The sequence below is a fragment of the Peromyscus eremicus genome, chromosome 3, assembly GCF_949786415.1.
Source record: "Peromyscus eremicus chromosome 3, PerEre_H2_v1, whole genome shotgun sequence".
Classification (NCBI taxonomy): Eukaryota; Metazoa; Chordata; class Mammalia; order Rodentia; family Cricetidae; genus Peromyscus; species Peromyscus eremicus.
In genome coordinates this window covers 85,390,564-85,417,420 of record NC_081418.1, presented here as the reverse complement: position 1 = coordinate 85,417,420, position 26,857 = coordinate 85,390,564, and the positions used below count along the sequence as shown (strand labels likewise).

The window sequence follows — 26,857 nt, the reverse complement described above, 5'->3', positions numbered from 1 at the left end:
ATTAATTTAAGATATAAGAACAGTTAACAAGAAGCCTGCCACGGCCATACAGTTTGTAACCAATATAAGTCTCTGTGTTTACTTGATCGGGTCTGAGTGGCTGTGGGACTGGCAGGTGAGAGAGATTTGTCCTGACTGTGGGCCAGGCAGGAAAACTCTAGCTACACCTATCTTTCCTGGAAACTGGTAGAAGGTCCTTTTTATCCACACGGTTGAGTACTCAGTGGATGCCTTTTCTTTCTCTTTTCTTTCTTCTTCCTTCCTTCCTTCCCTCCCTCCCTCCCTCCCTCCCTCCCTCCCTCTCCCTCTCTTCTTCCTTCCTAAGATTTTTTATTCATGTGTGTGGGTGTAGGTGCTGGTGGAGACCGGAAGAGGGCGTCAGATTCCCCGGAGCTTGAGTTAAAGGAGGTTGTGAGCTGCCTGAAGTAAGTGCTGGAAACTGGACTCGGTCCTCTAGAAGAGCAGGCTGCACTCAACCAGTGAGCCATCTCTCCAGCTCCTAGAGCACTTTCTGTCTGACAGTTCGTGCTCTCTCTTCTGGAAAGGTTTCGTGAATTATTATTCCATTGGTGGTTTTCTCTGTCTCCACTATTGGAATTCCTGGACTATTCTTCAGTTTTCTCCTTTGGCGGTTTTTTATTTGTGTGCTTGTTTTTATTTCTTTGAGACATGTTTCTCTGTGTAGCCCTGGCTGTCCTGGAATTCACTCTGTAGACTAGGCTGGCCTTGAACTCACAGAGATCCATCTGCCTCTGCCTCCTGAGTGCTGGGATTAAAGTTGTGCACCACCACCGCCTGGCTCTCCTTTGGTGTTTTATTCCCTCTCTCTCTCTCTCTGTCTCTCTCTCTGTCTCTCTCTCTCTGTCTCTGTCTCTCCTCTCTCTCTCTCCCTCTCTCTCCCTCCCTCTCTCTCCCTCCCTCTCCCTCTCCCTCTCCCTCTCCCTCCCTCCCTCCCTCCCTCTTCCTTCTGATCTTCCATGTGACCTAGCCCCTGTCCTGACTGTATTCACACACCTTATTCCTGTCAGTGATGCTTTGAACTCCTGTTGTGTTCTTTAGTGGATGAACTGTTCTCCACTTGGGTAGAATATAATTTTGGAGAAACAGCTTAGACTGTAGCTGTCTCGGGAAGTTCTGTCCGTCTCCCCCTTTCATTGGTTGCTCTGGTTGGAGTAGTACCTCACACTGCCAGTGCAGGCGTTTTGTTGGTGTCTCTTAAATTGAGTTTTCTTTGTTTCCTGTTTCCAGGACTAGAATTCAGCTTTTTCCATTCTCCTAATTCCACTGTCTAGTTTTTAAATCTGTGACATTTCATTCTTTTCACCCTTGTGAAATTCTTTTTGTCCCAATTCCATTACAAAATTTTAAAAGTTTCAAAAAGGAGCAGGGTAAGTTTTTGAGACCATTCTAGCTCTTATTTTCACAAAATTGTGACTCACAGTCTCAGATACCATTGTCCAGAACTTCGGGGTCTGAGGCAGTAGCCATAGTCCCATGAGTGTGTAAGTGTGTCCAGGGCCGTTGAGGAACTGAATTTCACTTTAGGGTTACCCGTTTAAGTAATGACACCAGACCTAATGAAGTAGGGATGGGATCTCAGTTCCATCTACAGTAAGGAAGAGTTTTCCATGTTTCCTTCTCCCTGTTGGGCTTTCCGCTCTTGTCAGCATGGACTCTCCCCTGATGTCGTTACTGCTACTTTTCCTTCTGATGCTCCAGTGTCTGGTTTCGGCTGGCCTGGAACTTGTTATGTAGACCAACCAGGCTGGCCTGGATCCTCTTCCTGCCTCCTGAGAACCAGGACTATAGGCACTCGCCACCACACTTGACTGTCTCCCGTGTCTCTTTTACATGCTCCCATCATTCTTTTCTGGGTCATTCACTATAGATCTGGGTGTCTCCTGTACTTGCTGTTCCCCAGACCCTGGTGTGACCCATGTCTTCAGGGAGCCCTGGTTCCTCCTTATGGAGGTGCTGTTTGAATGCCAAGAGCTTCGGGGCTCGCCAGGTCAGGTGTGCTCGGGTCACCAGCTCTCACTAGGCCCACTTAGCTACCGATGGGTTCACAGTGCTCTTATTGCATAGGACAGTGTAGAGCTGTGGTTCTCAGCCTTCCTAATGCTTCAACAGTGAACACAGTTCCTCATTCCTCATGTTGTGGTGACATTTTTCACTGGTGAATGAATGTGGCCAGCCTCTCAGATGTAGGCTTGCTACTGCTGTTTGTGTGCCTTGGGCCAGTGTAGCCAGACAGCATATTAGACAGCTGCTGGATGCTGTGGTCAAGCCGTCTACACTGTCTGGGGTTCTTAGTGTACCAAGCTCATATGCACATGGGAGAGCTACTCAGTGACCTGGAAACTTGAATAGTTTCTACAAGAATTAGACGAGTTTGAGGTTCAGAATCCAATTCTGGGTTCAAAAAGCGGGGGGGGGGGGGGGGCATCGTTTTAATGATGAATTTGCTAGGTCATCTGTTTTACCCATTTATATCTTATTATAAAACAAGTCATAATTGGCACCAAAAGTCATCTTTTGCTCTAGCTTGGACTTAGTCGCCAGGTTCCAGCCCCAACACTACAGAAACAAAGCTTCTCAACCGGTGTGGTGGTGCACTTTAACCCCAGCACTTGGAGGCAGAGGCAGGAGGATCTCCATGAATTCCAGCACAGCCAGGGCTACACAGAGAAACCCTATCTCTAAAACCAAACCAACCAAAAGCTTCTTACAGGTTCCCCTAGGCTGAGATGAGGCAGTGTGTCTCCCCCAGTGCATGGTACAGGACAGTGCTGTACACACAGCAGGTTGTACTTTGTGCCCTCTTTTGTTCTGTAGTACAGGAGATGGAAGCTGGCCTTCTGCATGCTGTGCGAGTGCTCTGCCGCTGAGCCACACTCCCAGCTTGCACCCTTTCTTGGTCTCATTAATGGGCTCTCATTGGTGAGAGAAAGCTCTGTGTGTGTGTGTGTGTGTGTGTGTGTGTGTGTGTGTGTGTGTGTGTGTGTGTGTGTGTGTGTGTATGTTTGAGACAAGGTTTCTCTTTATAGAACTGGCTGTCTTGGAATTCACTCTGTAGACCAGGCTGGCCTCAAACTTAGAGAACCGCCTGTGTCTACCTCCCAAATGCTGGGATTAAAGGTGTGAGGCACCACACCCAGCCCATGGTGGTGGATTCTTGATGGATTCTTGCCACACATACACTAGCATGTTTTCCAGCTGTGTATATGACCATGCACAACGATGTAGTATTACTATATATTTTAAATTTTACATGGGGGGAACGGGGGACTGAGAAATGGCTCACTTTTGGTAAAGTGCCTGCCTGCCTTGTAGGCACAAGGATCTGAGTTCGAATCACTCACACATCTAAAGATAATCCCAGGGCGGTGGTCAGGGTGAGAGAAAAGCAGAGACTGGTGGATCTCTAATTCAAGCTGGGTTCATTGAAAGGCCTTGTCTCAAAAAGTAGGTGGGTTGGCCATTGGGGTAGGCCTCTGGCCCCCACGAGTTACATACATAATATATATACAGTATTTACTGTCTTTTTGTTTGTTTGGTTTGGGGGGGTGTTTTTAGTTTTTTTGTTTGTTGGTTGGTTGATTGGTTTTTCCAGACAGGGTTTCTCTGTGTAGCTTTGCGCCTTTTCTGGAACTCACTTGGTAGTCCAGGCTGGCCTCGAACTCACAGAGATCCGTCTGGTTCTGCCTCCTGAGTGCTGGGATTAAAGGCGTGCGCCACCAACGCCCACTGTTTTTAGTTCTTTAAGTTTGTTGGTTTTGTTTGTTTTTTTGTTTTGTTTTTAGGCAGAATCCTTATGTAGCCCTGGCTTAAAGACCAGACTGGCCTTGAACTTTCCAGAGTTCTGGGATTAAAGGCGTGCACCACTATGGCAGTCTTTTATATCATTATATGTGTCTTTTGCACCTTGTTTTTTGGTGACAGTTTCTGTGTTGATTTAAGTGTAGTACACTGAGCTGTAGTGTTTAAGAATTCAGCTATGTGCTAATGTCATGGGCCACAGGTTATTGGTTCTCATGCTAAACAGGTCCTTACAGACTTCTTTATATATTTGAGAAGACAGAAATTGAAAAGCTTATGTATTTGGAAATAATGTTGATTGTTACTCTGCAGTGTTCTGAAGGGGTGAGGCCAGATGAGAAAGCTTTAGATAAGAAGATGGCAAAGCTCTGAAAGAATGTAATAGACGTCAGTTTGCAAACAGCTGAGAAATCCCGCCCTATTTGAACTGACAGAAAGAAGGTGCCTAGGAAGAGCTAGCCAGATTTGAACACTTGTCACCCTGTGAAAAGACATATGATATGTATAAGCACGTACCTGGAGGAATTCTTAACCTGGACTGATGGTACAGGCCTTTAATCCCAGCTGTTCCAAAGGCTGAGGCAAGAGGATTTTGAGTTCATGGCCTCCCTGGGTCGAAATGTTTGTACATAATGTACTTTGATCATGTCCACCTCCCTCCCCTACTGTCTTCCCTGCCCCCATCTCTTCCTCTTCTCTAATGCTGCCTTAAAGGGTTGTTCCTCAAGAAGCAGGGGTGATGTAATAGAGCCCCTCAAAGAGCCAGCCCCCTAGTTTCCGGTTCCTGCAGCTCCCTGATGCATACACATAAATAAGTTAGTATTTTCAAAAATAGAACCCCTGAAATATTTTCTCCTTTTGTAAGACCTTTTTATTGTTTATTTTATTTTTATTCCAACTTTTATTTCCTCTGATTCCTCAAGTAGAAACAGGGAAGCTTCCCTACATACTCTCAGCATGTAAGCGTTGTAATGTGTTAACATTTGTCTCAGATTCCTTCTTCCTTAAGCAAAATTACCCTGATTTCTGCTAATTGCAAAGTTAGTGTGATTTGTTTCCTGTTTATCTCAGGTCCTCTTCAAAGGACTGCAGGTTTCTCTTTTTATTTTAAAAATTCTGTGTGTGTGTGTGTGTGTGTGTGTGTGTGCGCGCGTGTGCGCGCGTGTGCGTGCATGCGTGCGTGTTGGGTCTTGTGCCACAGCACATGTTGGAGGTCAGAGGACAACTTTCAGAAATGAGTCCTCTCCACCATGGGTTCCAGGAATCAAACTCAGGATGTCAGGCACACGTGGCAAGCACGTCCACCTGCCGAGCCACCTCCCTGGTCCAAGACTGTGCTGAGAATAGCCTTGGTCATTGTAGTGTTACTTTAGTAGTGCTTTAAAAAACTATAAACAAAACCGTGTGACTCCAGCACTTGGTAGACAAAAGCCACCACAGTGTACATAGTAAGTTCCAGGACAGCCAGGGTTACATAATGAGAATCTGTCTCAAAAACAAACAAAGGAACTGCTGGGGAGATGATTGCTTAGCAGTTAAGAACTCTTGCTGCTCTTCCTGAGGACCCGCGTTTGATTCCCAGCACCCTTGTCAGTCAGGTGCCTCACAACCGCCTAATACTCTAACTTCAGAGGATCTGATGCGTTCTCTGGACATTAGGTATGCATGCACACGCACATACACAGGATTAAAAATAACGAAAATCTTGAAAACTAGGCTGGAGAAATGACTTAGAGGTTAATTTAAGAGCACTGACTGGACTGCTCTTCCAGAGGTCCTGAGTTCAGTTCCCAGCAACCACTTGGCGCTCACAACCATCTATAATAAGATGTGTGCAGGCAAGTAGGCAGACAGAGCACTGTATACACAATAAATAAATAAGTCTTTTTTAAAAATCTTGAAAATAAAAATAACTGTAATCAATAAACCCCACGGTTTTTGTGTCTTTAATATTTGTATGTGGGTATGTGTGCATGTGCCCACAGAGGCCAGAAAAAACATTGGATCTCATCGAACTGGAGTCTCTGGAACTGGTTAAAGACAGTTGTGAGCCACCTGTTGTGAATGCTGGGAAATGAACTTGGGATCTCTTAAAGAACAAGGAGTACTCTTAACCACTAAGCTATTTCTCCATTCTTGTTTTATTTTGTTAAATTACATTGTATGTGTGTGCCTGTATGTGCTAGTGCATGTGCTCGTGCGTGCACGTGTGTACAAATCCATGTGCACATTTGTATACGATGGGGGTTGGGGCGCACGTTGCCTGGCTTCACAGAGGCGAGACAGTGTTTTTGCACTGTTGTGCTCCCAGTACCTTGAACATACTCTATGACAAGTCGCTGTGACAAGCTACTAATAGCAGCAGCTTGAGGGAAGTGTGGTGGTGGAAGTGAGAAGGTCCCGTGGACTGACTCCTGTTTGCTGCTTGGCCTCCAGTTGGTGAACTGCTTGGAAGGATGTGTCACTGGGGGATGGGCTTTGAGTTTCCACGCCCCCAGGCCCAGTGTCTCTCTTCCTGCTGCCTACCTTCTTGGGGTCAGGGTAGCTCTCAGCTACTCTAGCACCGTAGATGCCGCCGTGATAATGAACTAAGACTCTAAACTATAAGCAAGCCTCCAGTTCAGTGCTTTTGTTTGTAAGAATTTGCCTTGGATGGTGGGTGAGGGTGGCGCACCCCTTTAGTGCCAGCAGGGGCAGAGGCAGTTGTATCTCTGAGTTTGAGGCCAGCCAGGGCTACCCAGAGAAACCCTGTCTTTGAGGGGAGAGGCGGGGGTGTTGACTTGGTCATGGGGTCTTTTCACAGCAATAGAACAGTGACTAATTGATTGTGTTGTTTGTTGTGAACACCTACCAGTAAGGTCTGAATTACTTCTGCAGCTCCTTGTCCCTCTAGCACTTAATAGCATAGAACTTTTGCTAGCTATAAAATGATAGCTAATGATGGTTTTGTGGTATTTGGTGACTGAGGAGATTAAGCATCTCTTCCTGTAGTAGTTAGGTTTGTTGTTCGTTGTGGTGCCCCTTGATAATGGTCCACTTTTCTGTTGGCTGTTGGTTACTTTTTTATTGATGGGTAAGAGTTCCTAACATATTCTAAATACCAGACTTTTGTCTGTAACATTGTACATAACAAGTATGAGGCCTTTCATTCCCTCTAGCATGTTAGAATATGAAGCGAAGCGTTGGTTTTGATGTAGATGAATTTACCTGCTGTCCCATGTGTGGGAAAGATGGAGAGTTAACAGATAACTCCCGCACTGTCCAGCTTAGCTTGGTGTCCCCTTGAAGTCCTCTTCTCGCGGCTGCCTTCCAGCCTCTGGTCCTGTGGTGCCTTGGGGGAGGAAAACATTGCTCTCTCACAGTGATCTTTGAGCTGGTCCTTAGCTTTTCAGCACCTTGGTTGCTGTTCCTCCTCCCACTGCTCTGTACTGACCTTGCCTTCATGGTCTTAATACATGCATCCATTATTAGACTTTCAGTTCTGTTCTGTGGCCTAGTTTGTCTATCCCCACCCCTTCCTTCCTGTGTATTTGTGTGCTTTATGTGTATGTACATGATGGCATGTGTGCTGATGCTTATGCACATGTGTGTGGAAACCAGAGGTCAACTTTGGACATCTTGGATCTCTTCCCCACCTTATTTTTGAGTCAGGATCCTTCACTGAACCTGGAGCTTACGGATTGGCTGGCTATACTGGCTGACTAGCAAATCCTAGGGATCCTAGGACTGAGTGGGCACTGCTGCACCCACATTTTTACCTGGGTCCTCCCTCATGCCTGTGCAGTCAGTACTTTACTTACTAAGCCAGCTCCCTAGCACCCACATTTTTAAATTGTATTTTAAATCTTTAATGCCTTTGAATACATTTTTACTAATTTGCTTCATAAAGAGATTCCTGTCTTTGACTAGATTTATTCATAGGTCTCCCCCCATCCCCATGGCCTGCCTTTTATTGTGACACTAAGTCCATTCACATTGTTGTCATGACCATTATCTGTCTCCAGAATTTTCCCATCATCCCAAACTGGAACTCTACTCAGTAGACAGACACTCCCTGTTCCCCTTTCCCCAAGCTTTGATAACCAATATTCTACTTTCTCTGTGAATTTGACTAATCTAGGTAGAATCATAAATTGCTTCAAAAAAATAGTATGCCTTTCTATTTTGGAGTGAAGTAATACCATTGATAGATTGTTAAACTGCCTTTTCTTTTTTGGTATTTCTAGACAGTTTCTCTGTGTAGCCCTGGCTGTCCTGGAACTCTCTTTGTAGACCAGGCTGGTCTTGAACTCACAGAAATCCACCTGCCTCTGCTGGGATTAAAGGTGTGCACCACCACTGCTGGGCGTCTTTTCTTATCTAACACACTCATCTAGTATTTCATTTTGAGTTCAGCTATATATGAGCTTTCTTCACAAACAAGTGTATCATATATTAAATAAAAGGCATTTTCTACTGTTAAGCCTGCCTGTTGACTTTTCAATTTAAATTTTTTTTAAATGTGTATTTATTATGTATACAATATGCCTGTACGCCAGAAGAGGGCACCAAATCTCATTATTGATGGTTGTGAGCCACCATGTGGTTGCTGGGAATTGAACTCAGGACCTCTGGAAGAACAGCCAGTGCTCTTAACCTGAGCCATCTCTCCAGCCCCAATTTAAATTTTAAAACATTTGAACTCTAATCATTTGATTCATTCACAGATCTGCTATCTGCCTCTTGAAGTGCCCCAACTCCCCTGCCTCCCTTTCTCTCTTTAGGCAGGGTCTCACTGTGTAGCCCTGGCTGATCTGGAACTCGCTATGGAGACCAGGCTGACCTCAAACTCACAGAGATCTTCGTGCCTCTGTTTCCAGAGTGCCTGCCACCTTGTTTAATCTTCATTTGAACATGCTAAGAATTGTTGATGGCAGCTGAAGAATTAGTATTTAAGTGTTTGCTAATCTGTTTCTGATATGAACTTAGAGTCTGATTATGGCATTTCTTTGTGTGTGTTATTGTTTAAAATTTAAATTTTATACCTGCCTGGTGTTTGGTGGCATTTTTGAGCCATTTGGCAAAAACTGGACCGTGACCCTATGGAAAGAATGTTTTGTAACTACACCTTTTCTGGTCACAAGGCACTTCATAGCAAGGGCTTTTACGTGTCTTGAGATATTTGAAGCTTCCTCCCGGACAGTTTGTCACCATGTGCCTGGCCTAAATTCACTGTTGACAAGGCCAGCCTCAAGTTCGCCGCAGTCCCCCTGCCTGCACACACAACTCAGTGTCGTCATCGTCATTAGGATCATAAACTGACCTTTCTGAGCAAGCAGTTTACCCCACTGCTGGGATGGCTGGGCTCCACTATGTTCTAGCTGCTAATTGAAGGTGCTTCTTCTTGTTTTATAGGTGTCAGCTGTGATGCATGTTTAAAAGGAAATTTTCGAGGTCGCAGATACAAGTGTTTAATTTGCTACGATTACGATCTTTGTGCATCTTGTTATGAAAGCGGGGCAACGACAACCAGGCATACAACTGACCACCCGATGCAGTGCATATTAACGAGGGTAGATTTTGGTAAGTTCCTAATGAGAGGTTGTCACTTGAGGGCTTTGTATGGGTATGAAAAAGCAGAACAGCTTGAAACTATCCCCACCAGCATATCCCAGGATTCAGATCATTCCAAATAAAATTCTTTCCTCTGTCCTTCTTTCTCTTAGTTATAGTTTGCTTAAGAAACCCTTTGAAAAAATCCACACCTGGTGAGCAGTGAGATAGAGTGCCTCTGGAAACAAGTGATGAAATCAGGCTGACTGCTGTTGCTGATAGCATGCGACTGTTATTGAGAGTACATTAGCAGTCAGGAAAAGCTATCCATCTCACTGGAATTTCTTAGCTAGCCAACACACTTGTTAACTGTCTTTTTTATTATAGCTTCCTGATGGGCATGAAACAGTATGTCAAGTGGTTTTGATTTCAGGTCTCTGATAGTTAATGATCTAAGCTTTTTTTTCTTATGCTTATTAGCTATTTGTATACATATTGGTTATATATATATTAGATATATGTATATTATGTACATTAAATGCATATCTAGTGTGATATATATGTCATATATATATGATACACGTTCCTTTTCAGAAGAGTGATTTGACTCCCCTTCCGATTGTTATCTTCTCACTTTCTAGGTGCTGTATTTTGAAGTACAGAAGTTTTATTTTAAAATGCCTAGTTTGTTCTTTTTCCTTGCTTTGTGTCTTGGTGTCATCTAAAGCCCGTAGCCCACTCTAAGGTCGCTGGGATGTGTGTCTGAGGACTCCAGTTCTGTCAGCATTTAGATCTTTTCATGCTCTTAAAATTGCTACTTTTTCCTTTGAAATGGGATTTCACTTGTAGTCAGATTGGCCGTAACTCACAGAGATTCTCCTGCCTCTCTTTGCTTCCCAAGTGCTAAGATTCAAATTAGTTCTTTTCACTTGGAGTTGAGGTAGAGAGTCTGCTCCATTTTATATGGGGGTATCCAGTTTTCTGGGATCATTGAACTATCCATTGTTTTTTAATTAGTTTTCTTCTGTTTAGAATAAGTTGACCATAACAAGGGCTTATTTTGACCCATTTATTTGTTTATTGTTAATTTTTTGGTTTTTCAAGACTGGGTTTCTTTCTCTGTAGCTCTGGCTGTCCTGGAACTCACTGTGTAGATAGACCAGGCTGGCCTCAAACTCAGAGATCCACCTGCCTCTGCCTCCGAAGTGCTGGATTAAAGGAGTATGCCACCGCCCCCTGGCTTGGACTTAGTTTCTTCAATTGATCTGAATCTCTGCTCATGATAGTGATGTTTGCATTTCCAAAGCTTTGTAGACAGTTAAAATTTCTGAGTCTTCGAGTTTATTCCTATTCAGACTTTTGAGCATTCTGGGTCCCTTGAGTTTCTCGGGACACTGTCCAGTTTTCTCAAACCAACTGGATTTTGATAGTGGTTATGTTGAGCTTATAGATTTGTGTGAAGAGTATTGTTATTTTGTTACTAAATCTGATCTGTAAACATAAAATATCTTTATCTTAGAGTTTTCATATCTCTATAGTTAACAGAGAATAAATTATATTTCTTTCATTAAATATACTTCTAAGTATTCTTTGCCTCTTGTAAATGAAATTAAATTGATTTTGTCTTTGGAATATTTGTTGTAAATGTTATAGAAAAAATTCTATATGTGAATTGTGTAGCTTGCTATGTTGCTACATTGGCTTATTAGTACTAGTAATTTAAGATTAGTTCTAACCTCATGAATTCTTAGGATCGTGGGGTTTTTTTTTTCCTTTCCATTGGATACCTTTCATTTACTGTAGTTAGATCTTCGAGGGAAATACTGAATAGAGTAGCAAGAATGGAGATGTTGTCCTGTTCCTCATCTCAGGGAAAAGGCTTTTAGTCTTTTACCAGGGATGTCATGGTTGGGGGTTTGCTATTCACTGGGTAAATAAATTATTTTTGCTACTTACTGTTATTTGCTACTGGGTATTTGTTTTTATGACAGGGTCTCACTATTCAACTTAAGCTGCTTGGATTTGCTTTGTGGCCTAGGCTAGCCTTGAACTCATGTTTCTCCTGTGTCTGTCTCCCAGGTGCTAATATTTCAGGAACACACCACCATCCTTGTCTTTTTTCCTTCTTAATTCTTAACTACCACAAATCTACCTTGTAAGTCTTTTTTTGTTTGTTTGTTTGTTTGTTTTGAGACAGGGTTTCTCTGTGTAGTTTTGGTGCCTATCCTGGATCTCACTCTGCAGACCAGGCTGGCCTCGAACTCATTGAGATCCGCCTGGCTCTGCCTCCCAAGCACTGAGATTAAAGGCATGCGCCACCACCTCCCAGCTACCTTCTAAGTCTTAATGCAGACATAGACACACATATACATGCACCTACACGTACACTTGTGCACACATGCATGTGCACACACACACACACACACGAGTGATATTTTTAATTAATATTCTCCTTCTCCTCCCCCATCCCTCGTTTTGGGCAGGGTTTTGCTATCCGCCCAGAGTGGCTTTGAGCTTGTGGTCATCCTTCTTCAGTCTCCATGGTTCTAGGTTAGATTCACTTATAGCCACCATGCCCCGCTCATCATTCTCTTCTCACAGAGTAATCTTAGACTCTTAAAATTGAGCTTTCTCCCCCATGTTAAAAAATGAAATACGCCGGGCGGTGGTGGCGCACGCCTTTAATCCCAGCACTCGGGAGGCAGAGCCAGGCGGATCTCTGTGAGTTCGAGGCCAGCCTGGGCTACCAAGTGAGTCCCAGGAAAGGCGCAAAACTACACAGAGAAACCCTGTCTCGAAAAACAAAAAACAAAAACAAAAACAAAAAAATGAAATACATCTTTGTAGTGAAGTAGGATAACGTACTAAAGATGCTATGGTTTTTTTTCTAGGTTACCTGTGGAGAATGATACTAAAGATGCAGATAGATTATTTCCACAGACTCTGGTTCATTCTTCAGAGAACTGTTGGGGCAGTGAATTGTGCTTATACCATATTCAACTTGGCATCCACCAGAGCTGGATGCCTAGGGAGGCTTCCTGCTCTGAGGATGCCATCCATATTCTATAGACAGATAGTTGCAGCTAACAGTTTGTATATTGGTCATGGTCATCTTTTCTTTCCTGAGTTCTTACATCCTTGTGCATGGTACATCTTTCTGTTCTTTCTTCCAATATTAGTGTTACCACTGTATATAAAGAAATAAGGAAGCCGAGTGGTAATGGAGCACGCCTTTAATTCCAGTCTTCGAGAGGCAGAGGTGGGCAGATCTCTCTGAGTGCCAGGACAGCCAAGGCTACACAGAGAAAACCTTGCTTCAAAAAACCTAAGGGAGAGTGGGAGGGAGGGAGAGAGGGTGGGAGAGAGGGAGGGAGGGAGGGAGAAGAAAAAAGAAGGAAAAAACAATACAGTAAAATTATAATGAGATCCAGATGTAGACTAAGCAGCTTCAGATTGAAGTATGTATAGAGGCAGGATGTTAGCCTTCCATCGCTGTGATAAAATACCTGAGAGAGTCGGTTTGAAAGATTTACTTCAGTTTCTGGTTTTTGAGGTTTTAGCCTGATTGTTTGGCTGTGTGGCTCTGGGAGATGGTGGCATAATCTGTTTTAGCAGGAACAGACAACAGTCTCCTGACAGGTGGAGAACAAACAGAAAGGGGGCCTGGGGTCCCACTGTTCTCTTGAACAGTGACTTAACCTTTCTTTTAACTGGCCTATCTCCTTAAGGTTCCACCTCTTCCCAGTAGTACCGCAGGGTAGGGACCAAACCGTATCCGTGGGCTTTTGGGAAACCCTGGAAACTATAGGTGAGGGGAAACTTGTGTGCTTTGTTTCCTCTTACGTGCTATCTGGAGAAAAGATTTTGGAAGAGTATGCTGAGTCCTATGTGGAAAGAAAGGTTTTAGAAATGTTAACAGAGTTATTTGAAGCCAGGCTTCCCACTGTAATCTGATACTCTTAAAGTGGTTTGGTTTGGTTTAGTTTTTAGACTCCTCATCTACACTCCTTTAATCTCAGCAGAGGCAGGCAGATTGATGAGTTCCTGGCCAGCCAGGGTTACACCGTGAGATCCTGTCTCAAAAATTAATTTTAAAAAACAGCCAAAACCTCACTTACCAAGAGAGTAGGGTTATTGGTACTTGAGGCCACACCTTTCCCTTCACACTGTTGTGTGCTGTGATTGTCCTTGTGTATTGAGAAGAGGCATGGGTATTTCTCAGTTGAATTCTGTTTTCTTTTTCAGATTTGTACTATGGTGGGGAAGCTTTCTCTGTAGAGCAGCCCCAGTCTTTTACTTGTCCCTATTGTGGAAAAATGGGCTACACGGAAACATCTCTTCAGGAACATGTGACTTCTGAGCACGCAGAAACATCAACAGAAGTGGTAGGTGAAGCATCTTGATGTAATGACAGCCCGTGTCCTCCTGACATGGCTGACACTAGGCCTGCCGCCGCGTCCACCTCTTGCTTAGTATAATGAGCTTCTTCTCTAGTGATGTAAGTTACCTTCAGCAGCAAATTTTAGAGCCCTCAGGCTGCTTTTCCTCAAGACACATGCAGGGATGCCTCGTCCAAGGCCACAGGGGAAGGTAGAAAGGGCCCCGGAGCTTGCCTGTGTCTTTAAGGAATTTTTCTCGGGGAAACTCATTCTTTGGTTGTATCCTAAACTAAGCAGTGCTCCCTCTGCAGTCCAGAACACTGCGGCTCGGGCCTTTCTTAGTTCGAATCAGATCACATCTCTGCTTCCACGTCAAAACTCAGTGCCTCCTAGTTCTCCCTGCCTGCTTTTCCCCCCAGTGACGAAAAGCAAAAAGGCCTAGAATAAAATACGAAGTCTTAACTTGAAAACTTTCTAGACTTTTTTTTAACCTCACCTCAGAGTCAATATGCTTCTTTCTAACTGTAAGCAATGGTAAATACACCCACAAGAGTCTGCAGAAGTGAGTCTCAGTCAAGATACTGCTTCACAGGGAGAGCAGATCAAGGGAGGGAGGGAGGGAGGGAGGGAGGGGGAGGGTATGACTGTAGTGGGGAAGTGAGCTAGATCTTAACCCTCAGCTCTTCCTTCTTGCTGTTGCTAACAGTAATAAAGGGAAGTGTCTTTGTGCAACTGGAGATCCCGATTGCGGAGAATTTGCATCCACATCCAATAGTAATTCTCTAGATGTGCTCAAAACAGATAAAGTTCAGAGACAGGAAGTCGTACACTCAAGGGCATGCAGGTATTTAAACTTGACCAGAGGCCTCTGCTACAGGCTAACCTTTGTTCCCATGGATGCTGACAGTGTGTGCTTCTAATTCCTAAGATTGGATTAACTTCGTCTGGTCCTAAACCAGATTTCACTTGAGTACACCAAGGGGAACCCCAGAGTACTGTCGTCACACTGTTTGGTTGGTTCTTTTCTTTTCAGATAACTTGGCTTCCTCTTGTGTCACCCTAGTCACAGCAGAAAGAGGCCTGACTCAGTCTGTTCCCATCCTAACTGCTGTAGAAAATGTGTCGTCGTTTTTCTGTTTTCCTGTTGAGTTTAACTTAGCCCACGATGTTTTGTTGTGCTGAACCAAACCTTTTGTTTTAATGTTTATTGATTGATTTTAGGGGAAGGGTAGGAGCTGGTTCCCTCCATCGCTGTATGTGCTCTGGGTATTGAATTGAGCTCAGGTCATCAGGCTCGGCAGCAAGGACCTTGACCCACTGAGCCCCAAACCAGATATTTTTAAATTGAATCATGAATTTCAAGAGTAAACCCCTTCATTTTGATGGCTAGTGTTAGCGTCTTCTTTTTCTAACTGCCCAATTTGTTATTATTGCAGCATTAACAGCACATGTCCTCTAGGCCAATCACACTTCACTGTAGGATTTAGGAGCCATGCTTGCTAATAATCAGCATCCCTTTGGACCATTGCGGGGCAAGAGGCCCTGTCACTGTAAACAGTTGCCATAGTAAATGCTCACAGTGAGTTGAAGTGGCTAGTGAATTTTACAGCAGCTTTAGCCCCCCCCCCCCCTTTTCCTTTTCTGCCCTTTTTCCCCCCAGTCTGGTCCTCTGTATTAAACAACTAGAACCCCTTGCATTTTAAGGGCTGGAGAGATGGCTCAGAGGTCAAGAGCACTGACTGCTCTTCCAGAGGTCCTGAGTTCAATTCCCAGCAACCACCTGGTGGCTCATAAACCATCTGTAATGAGATCTGGTGCCCTCTTCTGGCCTGCTGTCATATATGCTGTATACATAATAAAAAAATTAAATCTTAAAAAAAAGATTCATCATTCAAGAAAGCTTAATTTTGAGTATACCGAAGAACCCTTTAAAAGCAAGTCCCTGCTTAGGGTATGGCTCTGTGGTCAGACTCTTGTTTAGTAGGAAAGAGACTCTGGGTGCAGTCTCCAGAAATGCAAGAAAACCAGGAAACAAAACAGAAAAATAGCCGGGCGGTGGTGGCACACGCCTTTAATCCCAGCACTCGGGAGGCAGAGGCAGGCGGATCTTTGTGAGTTCGAGGCCAGCCTGGTCTACAGAGTGAGTTCCAGGAAAGACGCAAAACTACACAGAGAAACCCTGTCTCGAAAAACTAAAAAAACCAAAAAGACAGAAAAATATCATCTGACATAGATTGTGATAAAATATTTATTTTGAGTTCTCATAATTCAAAATCAGATAATAGGACTTCTTTTTTTTTAAGAGAAATTTCGCTATTAGCATTCTAGTAGAAGTTTTTTGAGTTGCTATCAAGGAGAAGGAAAGGATAAATTGAGGGTCTGAGATGGCTCAAAGGGTAAGGTGCACGCCTTTGATCCCACATATGTTGTCTTCCAACTTCTAGCACACATGCATACATACACAATAAATGAATTAATTTAAAAAAATCATTGTATTAAGGGAGAGTCAAAAAACAAAATCTACCTTGCAAAAAGATGGGAGTTATTCTAAAGCTGAGTGGTTATTGCTGCTGTTGTTTTGGTTCATTTTTAAGATTGGGTCTCAATCTGTGGTCAGACTGGCCTTGAACTCATAGAGATCTGCCTGTGTCTGCCTACCAACTCCTAGGATTTAAGACATGTGCCACCATGCCTGATCCTCCTGTGCTTATAAAGTGGAAAGTTAGCACTAATGAGTGCCTAATGAATTGGCTAATCCAGGTGATGGCATTATACGTGGTCTAAAACAGATGGGATGGCGCTTTGGCTTCCGTGGCTTGTGTTCTTTGACTGGAGTGGGGGAGGGGTTACATGTGGCAGCCGGGGACACTGCCTGTCATAGCTGAGGGAGATGGCTCTCTCTGAAGGCACGGTCGCAAGACTCGGTGCATGCTTTCACCTTCATTCGTATGGGCCGCATACATAGGTGAAGAAGGGGGTCCCGGTTTTTAGAAAGCACGGTTTGGGTAAACACCCAGTTTTAGGCTCAGTGCACAGTAGTAATCTCCAGTCAGCACGAGCTGTTAGGAAAGCCTGTTGAAACTTCTGCTCCAGACTCGAGCAGTATCAGCATTGTAGAGGGGAGCTTGAGGTTGCGTTTTTATGATTGGGGAGATTCACGAAGGAATGAGAAAATAGGCAGTTTCTCTAAGACAGCAGGGCTATAGCAATGTCTGGGTTCCTTATTGTATCTTAATTTTTGTAAAGGTGTTTGTTTGTATGTATGTGTGCCTGCCTGCATGAGTTTATGCGCGCCACACATGTGCAGGTACCCTACCTCAGAGAACAGAGTGTGTTGGATCTCATGGAATTGTGTACAGATGGCTGTGAGACACTCCACATGAGTGCTGGGGACACAAATTTGGGTCCTCTGCAAGAGCAATAAGCACCCTCTTAGCTGATGAACCATCATGCCAGCCCCTGTGTCTTCATTCTGCATCAAATCCTATTATTCCTCCAATGAACACCCCTTTAAAAAGCATCCCAAGGCCGGGCATGGTGTGGCACTTAATCCCAACACTCCAGAGGCAGGGGCGGGCTGATCTGTCAGAGTTCCAGGACAGCCTGGTCTACAAAGTGAGTTCCAGGACAGCCAGGGCTACTCTGGCTTCAAAAAAAAAAAAAAGCATTTCAGACTTGATTAACATCATTATTAGACCTACCTACATTAACCGGAAGTGAATTTTCAAGGTGCTGGACTGAAAGTAGAGAAACACAGCAGAGTCAGAGCCGAGAAGAGGTAGCAAGTATGGGGGAGCCTGAGCTATTTGAACTGAGTTGTTGGATGTAGAAGACGAAAGGTGTACGAGGGGTGGGGGAGAGGAAAGGGTTTGGGAGACTGAGGTGGAAAGATCAGGTTCCTAGCCTGCTTGAGCTACATAGTGAGACCCTATCCAGACAATTATACACATGCATATAACCTTCTTGTGTTGCCCTTGAACTTCTGATCCTCCAACACTCTCTCTCAAGTGCTGGGATTGCAGGTAGCTACCAGCAAAGCTTGTTTACAAAGGTTAATAATAGAAGAAACACTGCCTAGATAATTCTTAGGGCTATTATCACCATTATTAAATACAAGACAAAATATTCATAGCTTCTCAATGTCTTTTCAAGCAGTGTGTGTGCGCGTGCATATGTGCATGTGTGGTGGTTTTTGTTTGTTTGTTTGTTTTGGTTTTTCAAGACAGGGTTTCTGTAACTCACTCTGTAGCCCAGGCTGGCCTCAAACTCACAGAGATCCGCCTGCCTCTGCCTCCCGAGTGCTGGGATTAAAAGCATGCGCCACCACCGCCTGGCTTTTATTATTTTTTTTTAAGATTTATTTATTATGTATATAGCATGTAAGGCCAGAAGGGGACACCAGATCTCATTATAGATGGTTGTGAGCCACCATGTGGGTGCTGGGAATTGAACTCAGGACCTCTGGAAGAGCAGTCAGTGCTCTTAACCTCTAAGCCATCTCTCCAGCCCCTCATGTGTGGTTTTTGTTTCCTAAGGGGTTGTTTGGTTTTTTTGTTTGTTTTGAGGCAGGTCAGGCTGGCCTAAAACACTGTGTGGACCAGGCTAGCCTTGAACTCATAGAGATCCACCTGCCACTGCCTCCCATGTGCTGCAATTAAAGGTCTGCACCATGATGCCTGGCTCAAGCTGAGGTTAGAGAACTCTTTGAGTATAATGGCTCTTCGTGATAACAGATTTAACACCTAGCTTCACTGCACATAGATAGTATAGTGTGGGGCTCAGTGCATGGCGAGCTCTCCAGTCAGCATGAGCTGTGAGGGGACCTGCACACACACAAATAACCACCTTTTAAAAAAGAAAAGACATGGGGCTAGAGAGATGGCTCGGCACTTAAGAGTACTGGCTGCTCATGCTGGGCAGTGGTGGCGCACACCTTTAATCCCAGCAGAGCCAGGCAGATCTCTGTGACTTCGAGGCCAGCCTGGTCTACAGAGTGAGTTCCAGGACAGGCACCAAAACTACACAGAGAAACTCTGTGGGGGAGGGGGGGAGTACTGGCTGCCCTTCCAGAGGACCCGGGTTGAATTCCAGCATCCACATAGCAACTCACAACTGTCTGTGACTCCAGTTCTAGGGCACTTGACACCTTCACACCAATGCACATAAAATAAATTTAAGTAAATTATTTCTTTTAAAGGTACAATAAAGAACGCACACATTGCTATAGCCCTGTTGTCTAGAGAAACTGCCTATTTTTTCATTCCTTTGAATCTGCTCTCCCCAAACATAAACTATTTGACTCAGTGAGAGAGCAGTGAAAGAAGCAGTCGGGGAGCTTTTGACTTAGGGCGCCCTTGAAAATGTGATGTGGTTTTGAAAAGAATCGGAAGGAGACAGCATCATTCAGACACAGCCAAGATGCATTGTTGAGAAGGAAATAGCAAACAGTGATACATCGCGCTGGGAAATAGAACTGGATCCTACAGTAAGACCAGGTAACAGAGAAAGAACCTTCACAGCCAGGAAGCCGTCCCCTGACTTTATGGGGATATTTCAGCTCCTCTACAGAAAAACGATAGCGTCTTCATGGCTCTATGCTTGTGCTGAGAAACAAGGAATGGTAGGTACTGTCTGGGTGACTTGGTGTTTCTTTTCAGTATGACAGTTCTAGCTATGATGATTGCATGGATGAATGTGAACCACAGGAAATACCCCAGAAAGCTGTTCCTTACAAGTTGATGGTCGCCAGAGAATGGGTGTACACCAGACACTTAGTGGCAGGAGAAAGTAAATGATGTCAAGAAGTCAGTGCTTTTGAGAAAGCAGATATTCTCCTTCCTCAAGGTTCAGAGGAGTTCTCTGTGGAGTTCAGTTCAGGTACTTTCTCAAGAGATGCCCACTGCTGAAGCAGTTGTTGCCACATGTGCTCCTGTTAACAAGAAGAGCGGTGTCTGCTGCTGGCTACGACTTAGGTGGCTCCATGTACCAAGTCCTGGGTTCAGTCACCAGCACCAAAAAAGAAGCAGTAGCGTTTCCAAGAGTTCCAGTTCAGAGGCCATTTTCAGGTAGTCTGAGAATGGTAAGAGGGTAAGAACCTGCCCAGCTCCCCATCCATCTCCCCATCCTGCTGCAGCCTACTTCAGAGAAAGCTAGGTTTATGTCGCATCTGTGTGTGTGACATGGAGAGGGGTGTGCACCGCAGTATGTTGTGTGGAGGTCAGAGGACAGCTTTGTGGAGTTGGTTCTCTTTTTCCACATGTGTTCCGGGGATCCAGCTCAGGTTGCCAGTCTGTGCAACAGACACTTTACCTGCTGAGCTATCTCACCAGCCCCAGACAGGCAGTGTTTTTTAATAGATTATCTGTACCCACAAATGAATAAAATGAGCAAGGAGTTTCCTTCCTCCCTCCCTCCCTCCCTCCCTCCCTTTGTTTCTTTGGTTTGGGTTTGGTTTTTCAAGACAGGGTTTCTCCATGTAACAGCCCTGGCTGTCCTGGAACTCACTCTGTAGATCAGGCTGTCCTACAGGGGTCCACCTGCCTCTGCCCCCAGTGCTGGGACTAAAGGTGTGTGCCACCATGCTCTTGAAGAAAGTCCTTAAGAAGGCTGAGAGAAACACATTACACGGGAGAGCTAACCCTCTCCTATTGTTGTCCAGCTGTGCACAATACCCAGAGCAAACAGGCTGCTGGGTTGTGTTTGCTGGAGGAGGAAACCAGAGGAAATTTGAACCTGCTTGAGATGGGAAGTAATTGTAGGGGAGAAACTGGGGAGCTCCTGTGGAGAGCAAGAATGCTGCTGGCTACCTTTAGAGGGTCTCCTTTTTTTGAGAATAGGTTTCTTGCTACCTTGAACTCACGCACAGGTAAGCTGCGTAGCCAGTGAGCCCCAGAACTCCGCAGTCTCTACCTCCCCAGCACTAGAAGCACAAGCATGCTCCACCATACCCAGCAGCATGGGTTCTTGGGATTCAGCTCAGATCCTGTGATTGGAAGACAAGTACTTTACTGACTTGAGTTGTCTTCTCAGGTCCCTACCATACATCAGGGGTTTCCGGTGGGCAGCTACCCTGTGTTGGGGGGAGAGTGTCCCTACATTCAGGATCTGCTGGCTGGTAATCAAGCCAGAGACCACATAGAAACAGCACCATCGGGGCTGGAGAGATGGCTCAGAGGTTAAGAGCACCGACTGCTCTTCCAGAGGTCCTGAGTTCAATTCCCAGCAACCACATGGTGGCTCACAACCATCCATAATGACATCTGGTGCCCTCTTCTGGCCTGCAGTCATACATGCTGTATACCTAATAAATAAATAAATCTTTCATTTAAAAAAAAAAAAAGAAACAGCACCATCTTTGTGAGGCCTCGCCTCATTTGGTAAAGGCTCTCAAGAGGGCTGCAGATAAAAAGCAGGACGGATGAGATGGCTGACAAGATGAACCAGAAGTGAGTAGCCCAAACAGTAGCAGGGATGTTTGTGATGAGAGTGGTTTTGATTATATAAGTAACAATAACATGTGGCTTTTTATTTAACAAGGAGATAGAGATTTTAAATACCACACTTTGTGTCAGCTGTTCTTTGCCAAACTTACCCAGCCATAAGACCTGGGATTCTTGTGCAGAAATACAGGTCTACACCTTCCCAATCTTTCTCAAAGGCCTAGGAGGAAAGCACTTTTAGCAAGTACTCCAGGTGACTTGTATTCTTAGCCAAATTTAGGAAACACTGACATAAGCCAATTCAGTAAGCCTTATTGTTGACAAGTTGTTACAATTTTAAACCAGTGTGTTACGGAATTTTCATGTATGAATAACAGAGAATACTGTGCTATGTGGTGATGGTAGTATGATAAATATTCATGTTGACAGGCTGTCATATTTCAGAATGAATGACTTACCCTTTGTGTAGAATTTCCCCGTATTGTGAAGGAATTGAGTACCACAATGGAGAAGCCTGTTCAAAACTAGCAGTCTGTGCTTCTGACAGCCAGCTCTGCTCCCTCGAGGGTCCCTCCCCACCCTACCCCACCCCACTCCATTCCACCTCCTTTTTCTTTCTCTCACCCCATTTTGTTTGCATTTTCCTTTCTTCTCTTGTTTCCTCCTCTACTCCTCAGAAAATGCAGCCCTGCATGACCCTAAGGCCTCGGGCATGTTTAGAGTTTCCAAAGTGTAAAATGCACAGCATAAAAGATGGCCAGGCCTCTGTTCCCATTGGCCCGAAGCTTGAGTTTCTTTTCCAGGTTCTCACCTGTGTTAATTGTAGTGGCCCAAACTTGACAGCATTTTCTACTTATTTCTAAATCTGGTCTCTTGATTTTCTGTGCCAGCTTCTAAGCCAAATGACCCTTCCTAGTAAAGGTTTCATCCTCAGTAACTCTTTACCCCTAGTCTTTGTGGAAGTTAGGTTGAATGTTTTCAGTACTCCCCATGAGTACCTTTAACCTTTAGCCCAGTGGCTCAGTGGAGTAGCTGCAATGAACCCAGAGATTTAGCATAAAACTAAACACATACAGTTGTGGGGACCATGGTTTTCTTTGTTTTACATTCCCATCTCAAAGGTGCTTTCTAGTTTGTAGATTGTCTAATTGGTGCACTTAGTACATTGAATATTTATGCTGCCATTCTGTCTTCCTTCTGGGAATGTGTATCTCCAGAGGAGACTTCCTCTAACACTACTTATATGTGCATCAGAGTCCTGAAGCTCTTCAGCTCTCTTAGTGCAGTTCTGCCATGGGATTTATCCAAGGCTAACCTAAAGGGAGCTTTTGTAGGAGAAAGATGCTTTCTGCTTAATGGTTATTTTCTCACTAGATAAAAATGTTATGTGGCCTTAGGCTGGGCTGTGGTGGCACATGCCTTTAATCCTAGCACTTGAGAGGCAGAGATAGGCAGATCATTTGAGTTTGTAACCAGGACTACACCGAGAAACCCTGCTCCCTCAAAAAAAACAAAAACAAATCTTATGATCTTAATGATCCTCTGAGAAAGTTGTACCTAATTCTGCTGCTAAATGAAGTTTCAAAATAGGCTTGTTTAATCTTTAAATAACTAGAATGTGTTGAGGCTGGAGAAATGGCTTAATGGTTGAGTTCTCGCTGCTCTTCCCGAGACCCCAGGTTCAATTCCAGCATCCATGTGGCAACTCAAAACCATCTCTAAATCCAGTTTCAGGATCTGATGTCCTCTTCTGGCCTCTGCAAGTACCCACACAAGCAGGGGACACACACATATAAGTAGAAAATAAAACCTTAAAACCAAACCAAACCCCCGCCTAGACTGCGATTCTCTTTCTTTAAGCCTTGCTTTGCTTTTAAAATCTGGCCATGGTTTAAAAAACACAGACAAACCATTGTACACTTTCAAAAAGTTTATACTCTCAGAGCCAAGCATAGTAGCACACACTTGCAATTCAGAAGGCAAAGACAAGAGGGTTACTGCAAGTTCAAGGCTAGCTAGGCCGCATATAAGATCTTGTCTCAAAAACCCCAAAAATTTAGGATCTAGCTAGGCAAGGCAGAAACTCTTAGAAAGTTGAGTAAGCAGACCCCTGCCAGGAATACCAGAACCCGGGAATGGCACCAAGTGACCCGGATTTCTAGTGAAGGGTTCAGTTTGTAAACTTGAGAGCAGATACCACAGCTTTTCTGTTCAAGAGAAAACAAAAAAACAAAAGTGCCTGACCTTTGTAAGAAGGGCTTGGGAGTCTGCTGGCTTCTCTCACTTCCCCTTGGGCATGTTCCATCCTGGCCTTTCTAACTCTGCTGGCAGGCCATCTGCTTCCTTGTGTTTTCTTGTGAACATCTTTAGATTTTCTTAGTTATTTTTTGGAACAAGTCATAAAATCAATCAAACTCTGGGGCTTTGGCTCTCTAGTCACAGAGGTGGGAAGTTGTGTTTGCTTGGGCTCTGGAAGTCAGATCGGTTGGTCTGTTCCATGACCCAGCATTGACTTCTGGGTCATCTTCCTAGTTTCCTCCTCCCATGCTACTGTGAGGGAGCTACATAGTCCCTGAGCCTGTGAATTATATTGGGCACGTGTGCTCGTGAGGTGACTGACAAGCAGTGGAGATGCACAGACCTCCACTTTGAGCTGCTGTCCTTGGCCCCTCTTCTCTGTCGGGCCTTCTTTCTTTCTTGCCTCTTGTTAAGACTTGGAAACCACTGTTAGCCTATCAGCTGGAAGAGGACAGCCTTTCCTCCAATAGTTTCTTACTGTCTTTTGTTCTCCCTACTCCTTAGTCACTAATCGTGATAAAGCTATTTCAAAGTAGCTCTCCAGGAATTGGTTACAGATCCTCCACTGCTGATCCTGCTCCCCTCTCTAAGTTCTAGCCCCAAAGCATAACCAGTCCTTTGTAGCTCTCCCTTTCTAGCTCTTTGGATACTGGCCAGTCCTAAGCACCCTTCCCCTGGCCCTCTCATCCTCACCTGCTCAAAGACATGACTTCCTCTCTTCCTCTTCTCCGTCGCCCCCTGCTCACTGCTGCCGAGCTCACCTGCTTCCCTGCCCTGTGGTTCTCTCTCAAGCTCTAAGGGAGGGAGGCTCCTCCCCGGCTCTCACCGCCTCTGCCTGTGTGCACATTGCTTTATTGTCACTGTCGCTTGTGTCTCCTGCCGTAAGGCAAACACAGAAGTAATTACTCCTTGAACTTGGCCTGGTCACAGACTTGCACCACACTGCCCATCCTTCTTGGAAATAAGGTTCTAGGACAAGCTTCTCCCCCCTCTCCCTTTGCCTTGAGGTTGTTTCAAAAATTGCATAATTGTGCACAATTGTGCATAATCCCATTGTCCATCTTACTCTGGACACGTTCTATAGCTGTTGCACAGCTCCCTCGATTTTCTAAGACAGGATCACTCATTGGCCTGGAGCTTGCTGGGTAGACTAGACTAGCTGTTCGGGGAACCCCAAGGATCCTTCTCTCTCTGCTCCCCAGCCCACAGCTGCATTTCAGTTAAGCATTTGCTGCCCTACCTTGCTTTGAAGAAGCGTGCCTGAACTTATGTCTGATATTACCATTCAAGGCTGAATTTAGGAAAAAACATTTATTTTTAAAGTTTGAACAGAAACTGCTTGGATAGACCATGCCAGTGTGGCTCGGCGCTACTGATCGAAGGTTCTGCCAGAAGTCAGATTTAACTGTCGAGACCCGCTGTGTTGTGACCCTGAGACGTGGCACTGCAGCTGAGTGACAGCATGGCTGCTCAGACCTGCAGTGGCTCTGCTGGGTTGACACTTGATCCTGGGCAGTGTCATCTCTCAGCAACTGTGTCCTGACCTCTCACTCGGTTTGCTTTGCAGATTTGTCCGATATGTGCAGCATTACCTGGAGGCGATCCTAATCATGTCACAGATGACTTCGCAGCTCATCTGACACTTGAACACAGAGCCCCTAGAGATTTAATATCCTTCCAGGTGCAGCGTGCCGCTTCGGGGGGATAGTCGTTGAGGGTGTTCTGAGAGAGTGTTCCCAGAGAGAAAGACATAACCTCCAGATTATTTTTATTTGCTTGACCTTCTCATAAAAGTTGACTTTATTGTTTTGTAGACTGATTATGCTGCGTTTAGGTTATAAATTGTCTTTCTAAATCTGTCATCCATTAGGACTCTATCCATATGAAAGTTTAAGTCAGTTCAAAGTTCCTCAACCTTCCTGTCTGCCAGACTTTTCTTCATATTCCAGAACCCCAGCTTGGACTTGTTGGGGACCAAACTGCTTGTTGTTTTTTCGGTCTGTAGCTCTGATCTCGCACTCACAGATCCTAGTTTCCCAGCTGGAGATACAGCTTCTTTTTTTTTTTTTTTTTTTTTTTTTTTTTTTTTTTTTTTAAGATTTATTTATTTATTTATTATAGAAGAGGGCACCAGATCTCATTACAGATGGTTGTGAGCCACCATGTGGTTGCTGGGAATTGAACTCAGGACCTCTGGAAGAACAGCCAGTGCTCTTAACCTCTGAGCCATCTCTCCAGCCCCGAGATACAGCTTCTTAAGGGAAGGTGGACATGAACAGAAAGCTGAAGAAAATAGAATAAATCTGAGAAATTAGGAACCTGAGCCAACTTAGAGGCTAGCAGTAAGTGGACGGCAGAGAACGTCGAGACCTCCACTGTGTGCGGAGCGCAGCCAAAGCAGCGTAAAGGAAACAGCGCCGGTTGTGTGTTTGTGGTTTTGCTTCGACTTGTCTTAAAATTGAAAAAAACTAAAAATTAAGACCTCAGACTCACAGATCCACCTACCTCTGCTTCCTACGCACTGGGATTAAAGGGATGTGCCACCACACCCAGCTGGTTTTGGGGTTTTGGTTTTGTTTGTTTTTTGTTTTGTTTTGTTTTGTTTTTAATAAAAAGATGAAAAAATTAGGACTGGACATGGGACTCGGTGGTCAAGAGCACTGGCTGCTCTTAAAGGACCCAGGTTCAATTTCCAACATCCACATGGGAACTTAAAACCATCTGTTACTCCAGTTCTAGGGGCTCTGATACCTCTTCTGACCTCCGTGATCAAGAGACATGCACATAGTACACAGACATCTATGCAGGCAAAATACCCAAACACATAAAAATGTATGTGTGTGTATTCCCCCCTCCCCACCCTCCAAAGACAGGGTTTCTCTGTGTAACAGCTCTGGCTGTCCTGGAACTCACTCTGCAGACCAGGCTGACCGCGAACTCACAGATTTGCCTGCTTCTGCCTCCTGAGTGCTGGGATTAAAGGTACCAGTACCTGGCTGAAACAAAATTTTTTTAAAGATGGGAAAAAAATTAAGTGTGCTAAGGATACTTAGGCCTTTGAGTTACTGTGCATTCATAGGGGCACTACAAAGTAACAGAAAGTACATAATAACCTGAATTTATTTTTCAACAAATTCTGGGGCTTCTGGTGAAACAATGTACATTCAGTAAAGACTGTCCCACACATAATCCAGACCCATTTTGTTAGCCTTCTGTGAATGTCTTTGGTTACCGAGGAAAGATAAAATTTTGAAAAGTACAGGGATATGAAAGGTACTTCACATGTTTTTATTTTTTACCAAATTTTAAAAGACAAAATGCTGCAGTGGCAGGTACTAAAGGCATGAGGAGTTTTCAGATCCCTCCAGTGTCGTGGTGCCCTGATTTGTT

General features: G+C 44.5%; 1 protein-coding gene across 1 annotated transcript in view; it reads left to right on the top strand.

Annotated features, from left to right (window-relative positions):
• Kcmf1 (potassium channel modulatory factor 1) overlaps positions 1-26,857 on the top strand; it is a 67,730-nt gene that overhangs the window by 33,022 nt on the left and 7,851 nt on the right. The window contains exons 2-4 of the mRNA XM_059258002.1: positions 9,214-9,381; positions 13,597-13,736; positions 25,035-25,136. Of these exons, the coding sequence (XP_059113985.1) occupies positions 9,214-9,381; positions 13,597-13,736; positions 25,035-25,136 (410 nt within the window). The remainder of the gene's footprint in view (positions 1-9,213; positions 9,382-13,596; positions 13,737-25,034; positions 25,137-26,857) is intronic.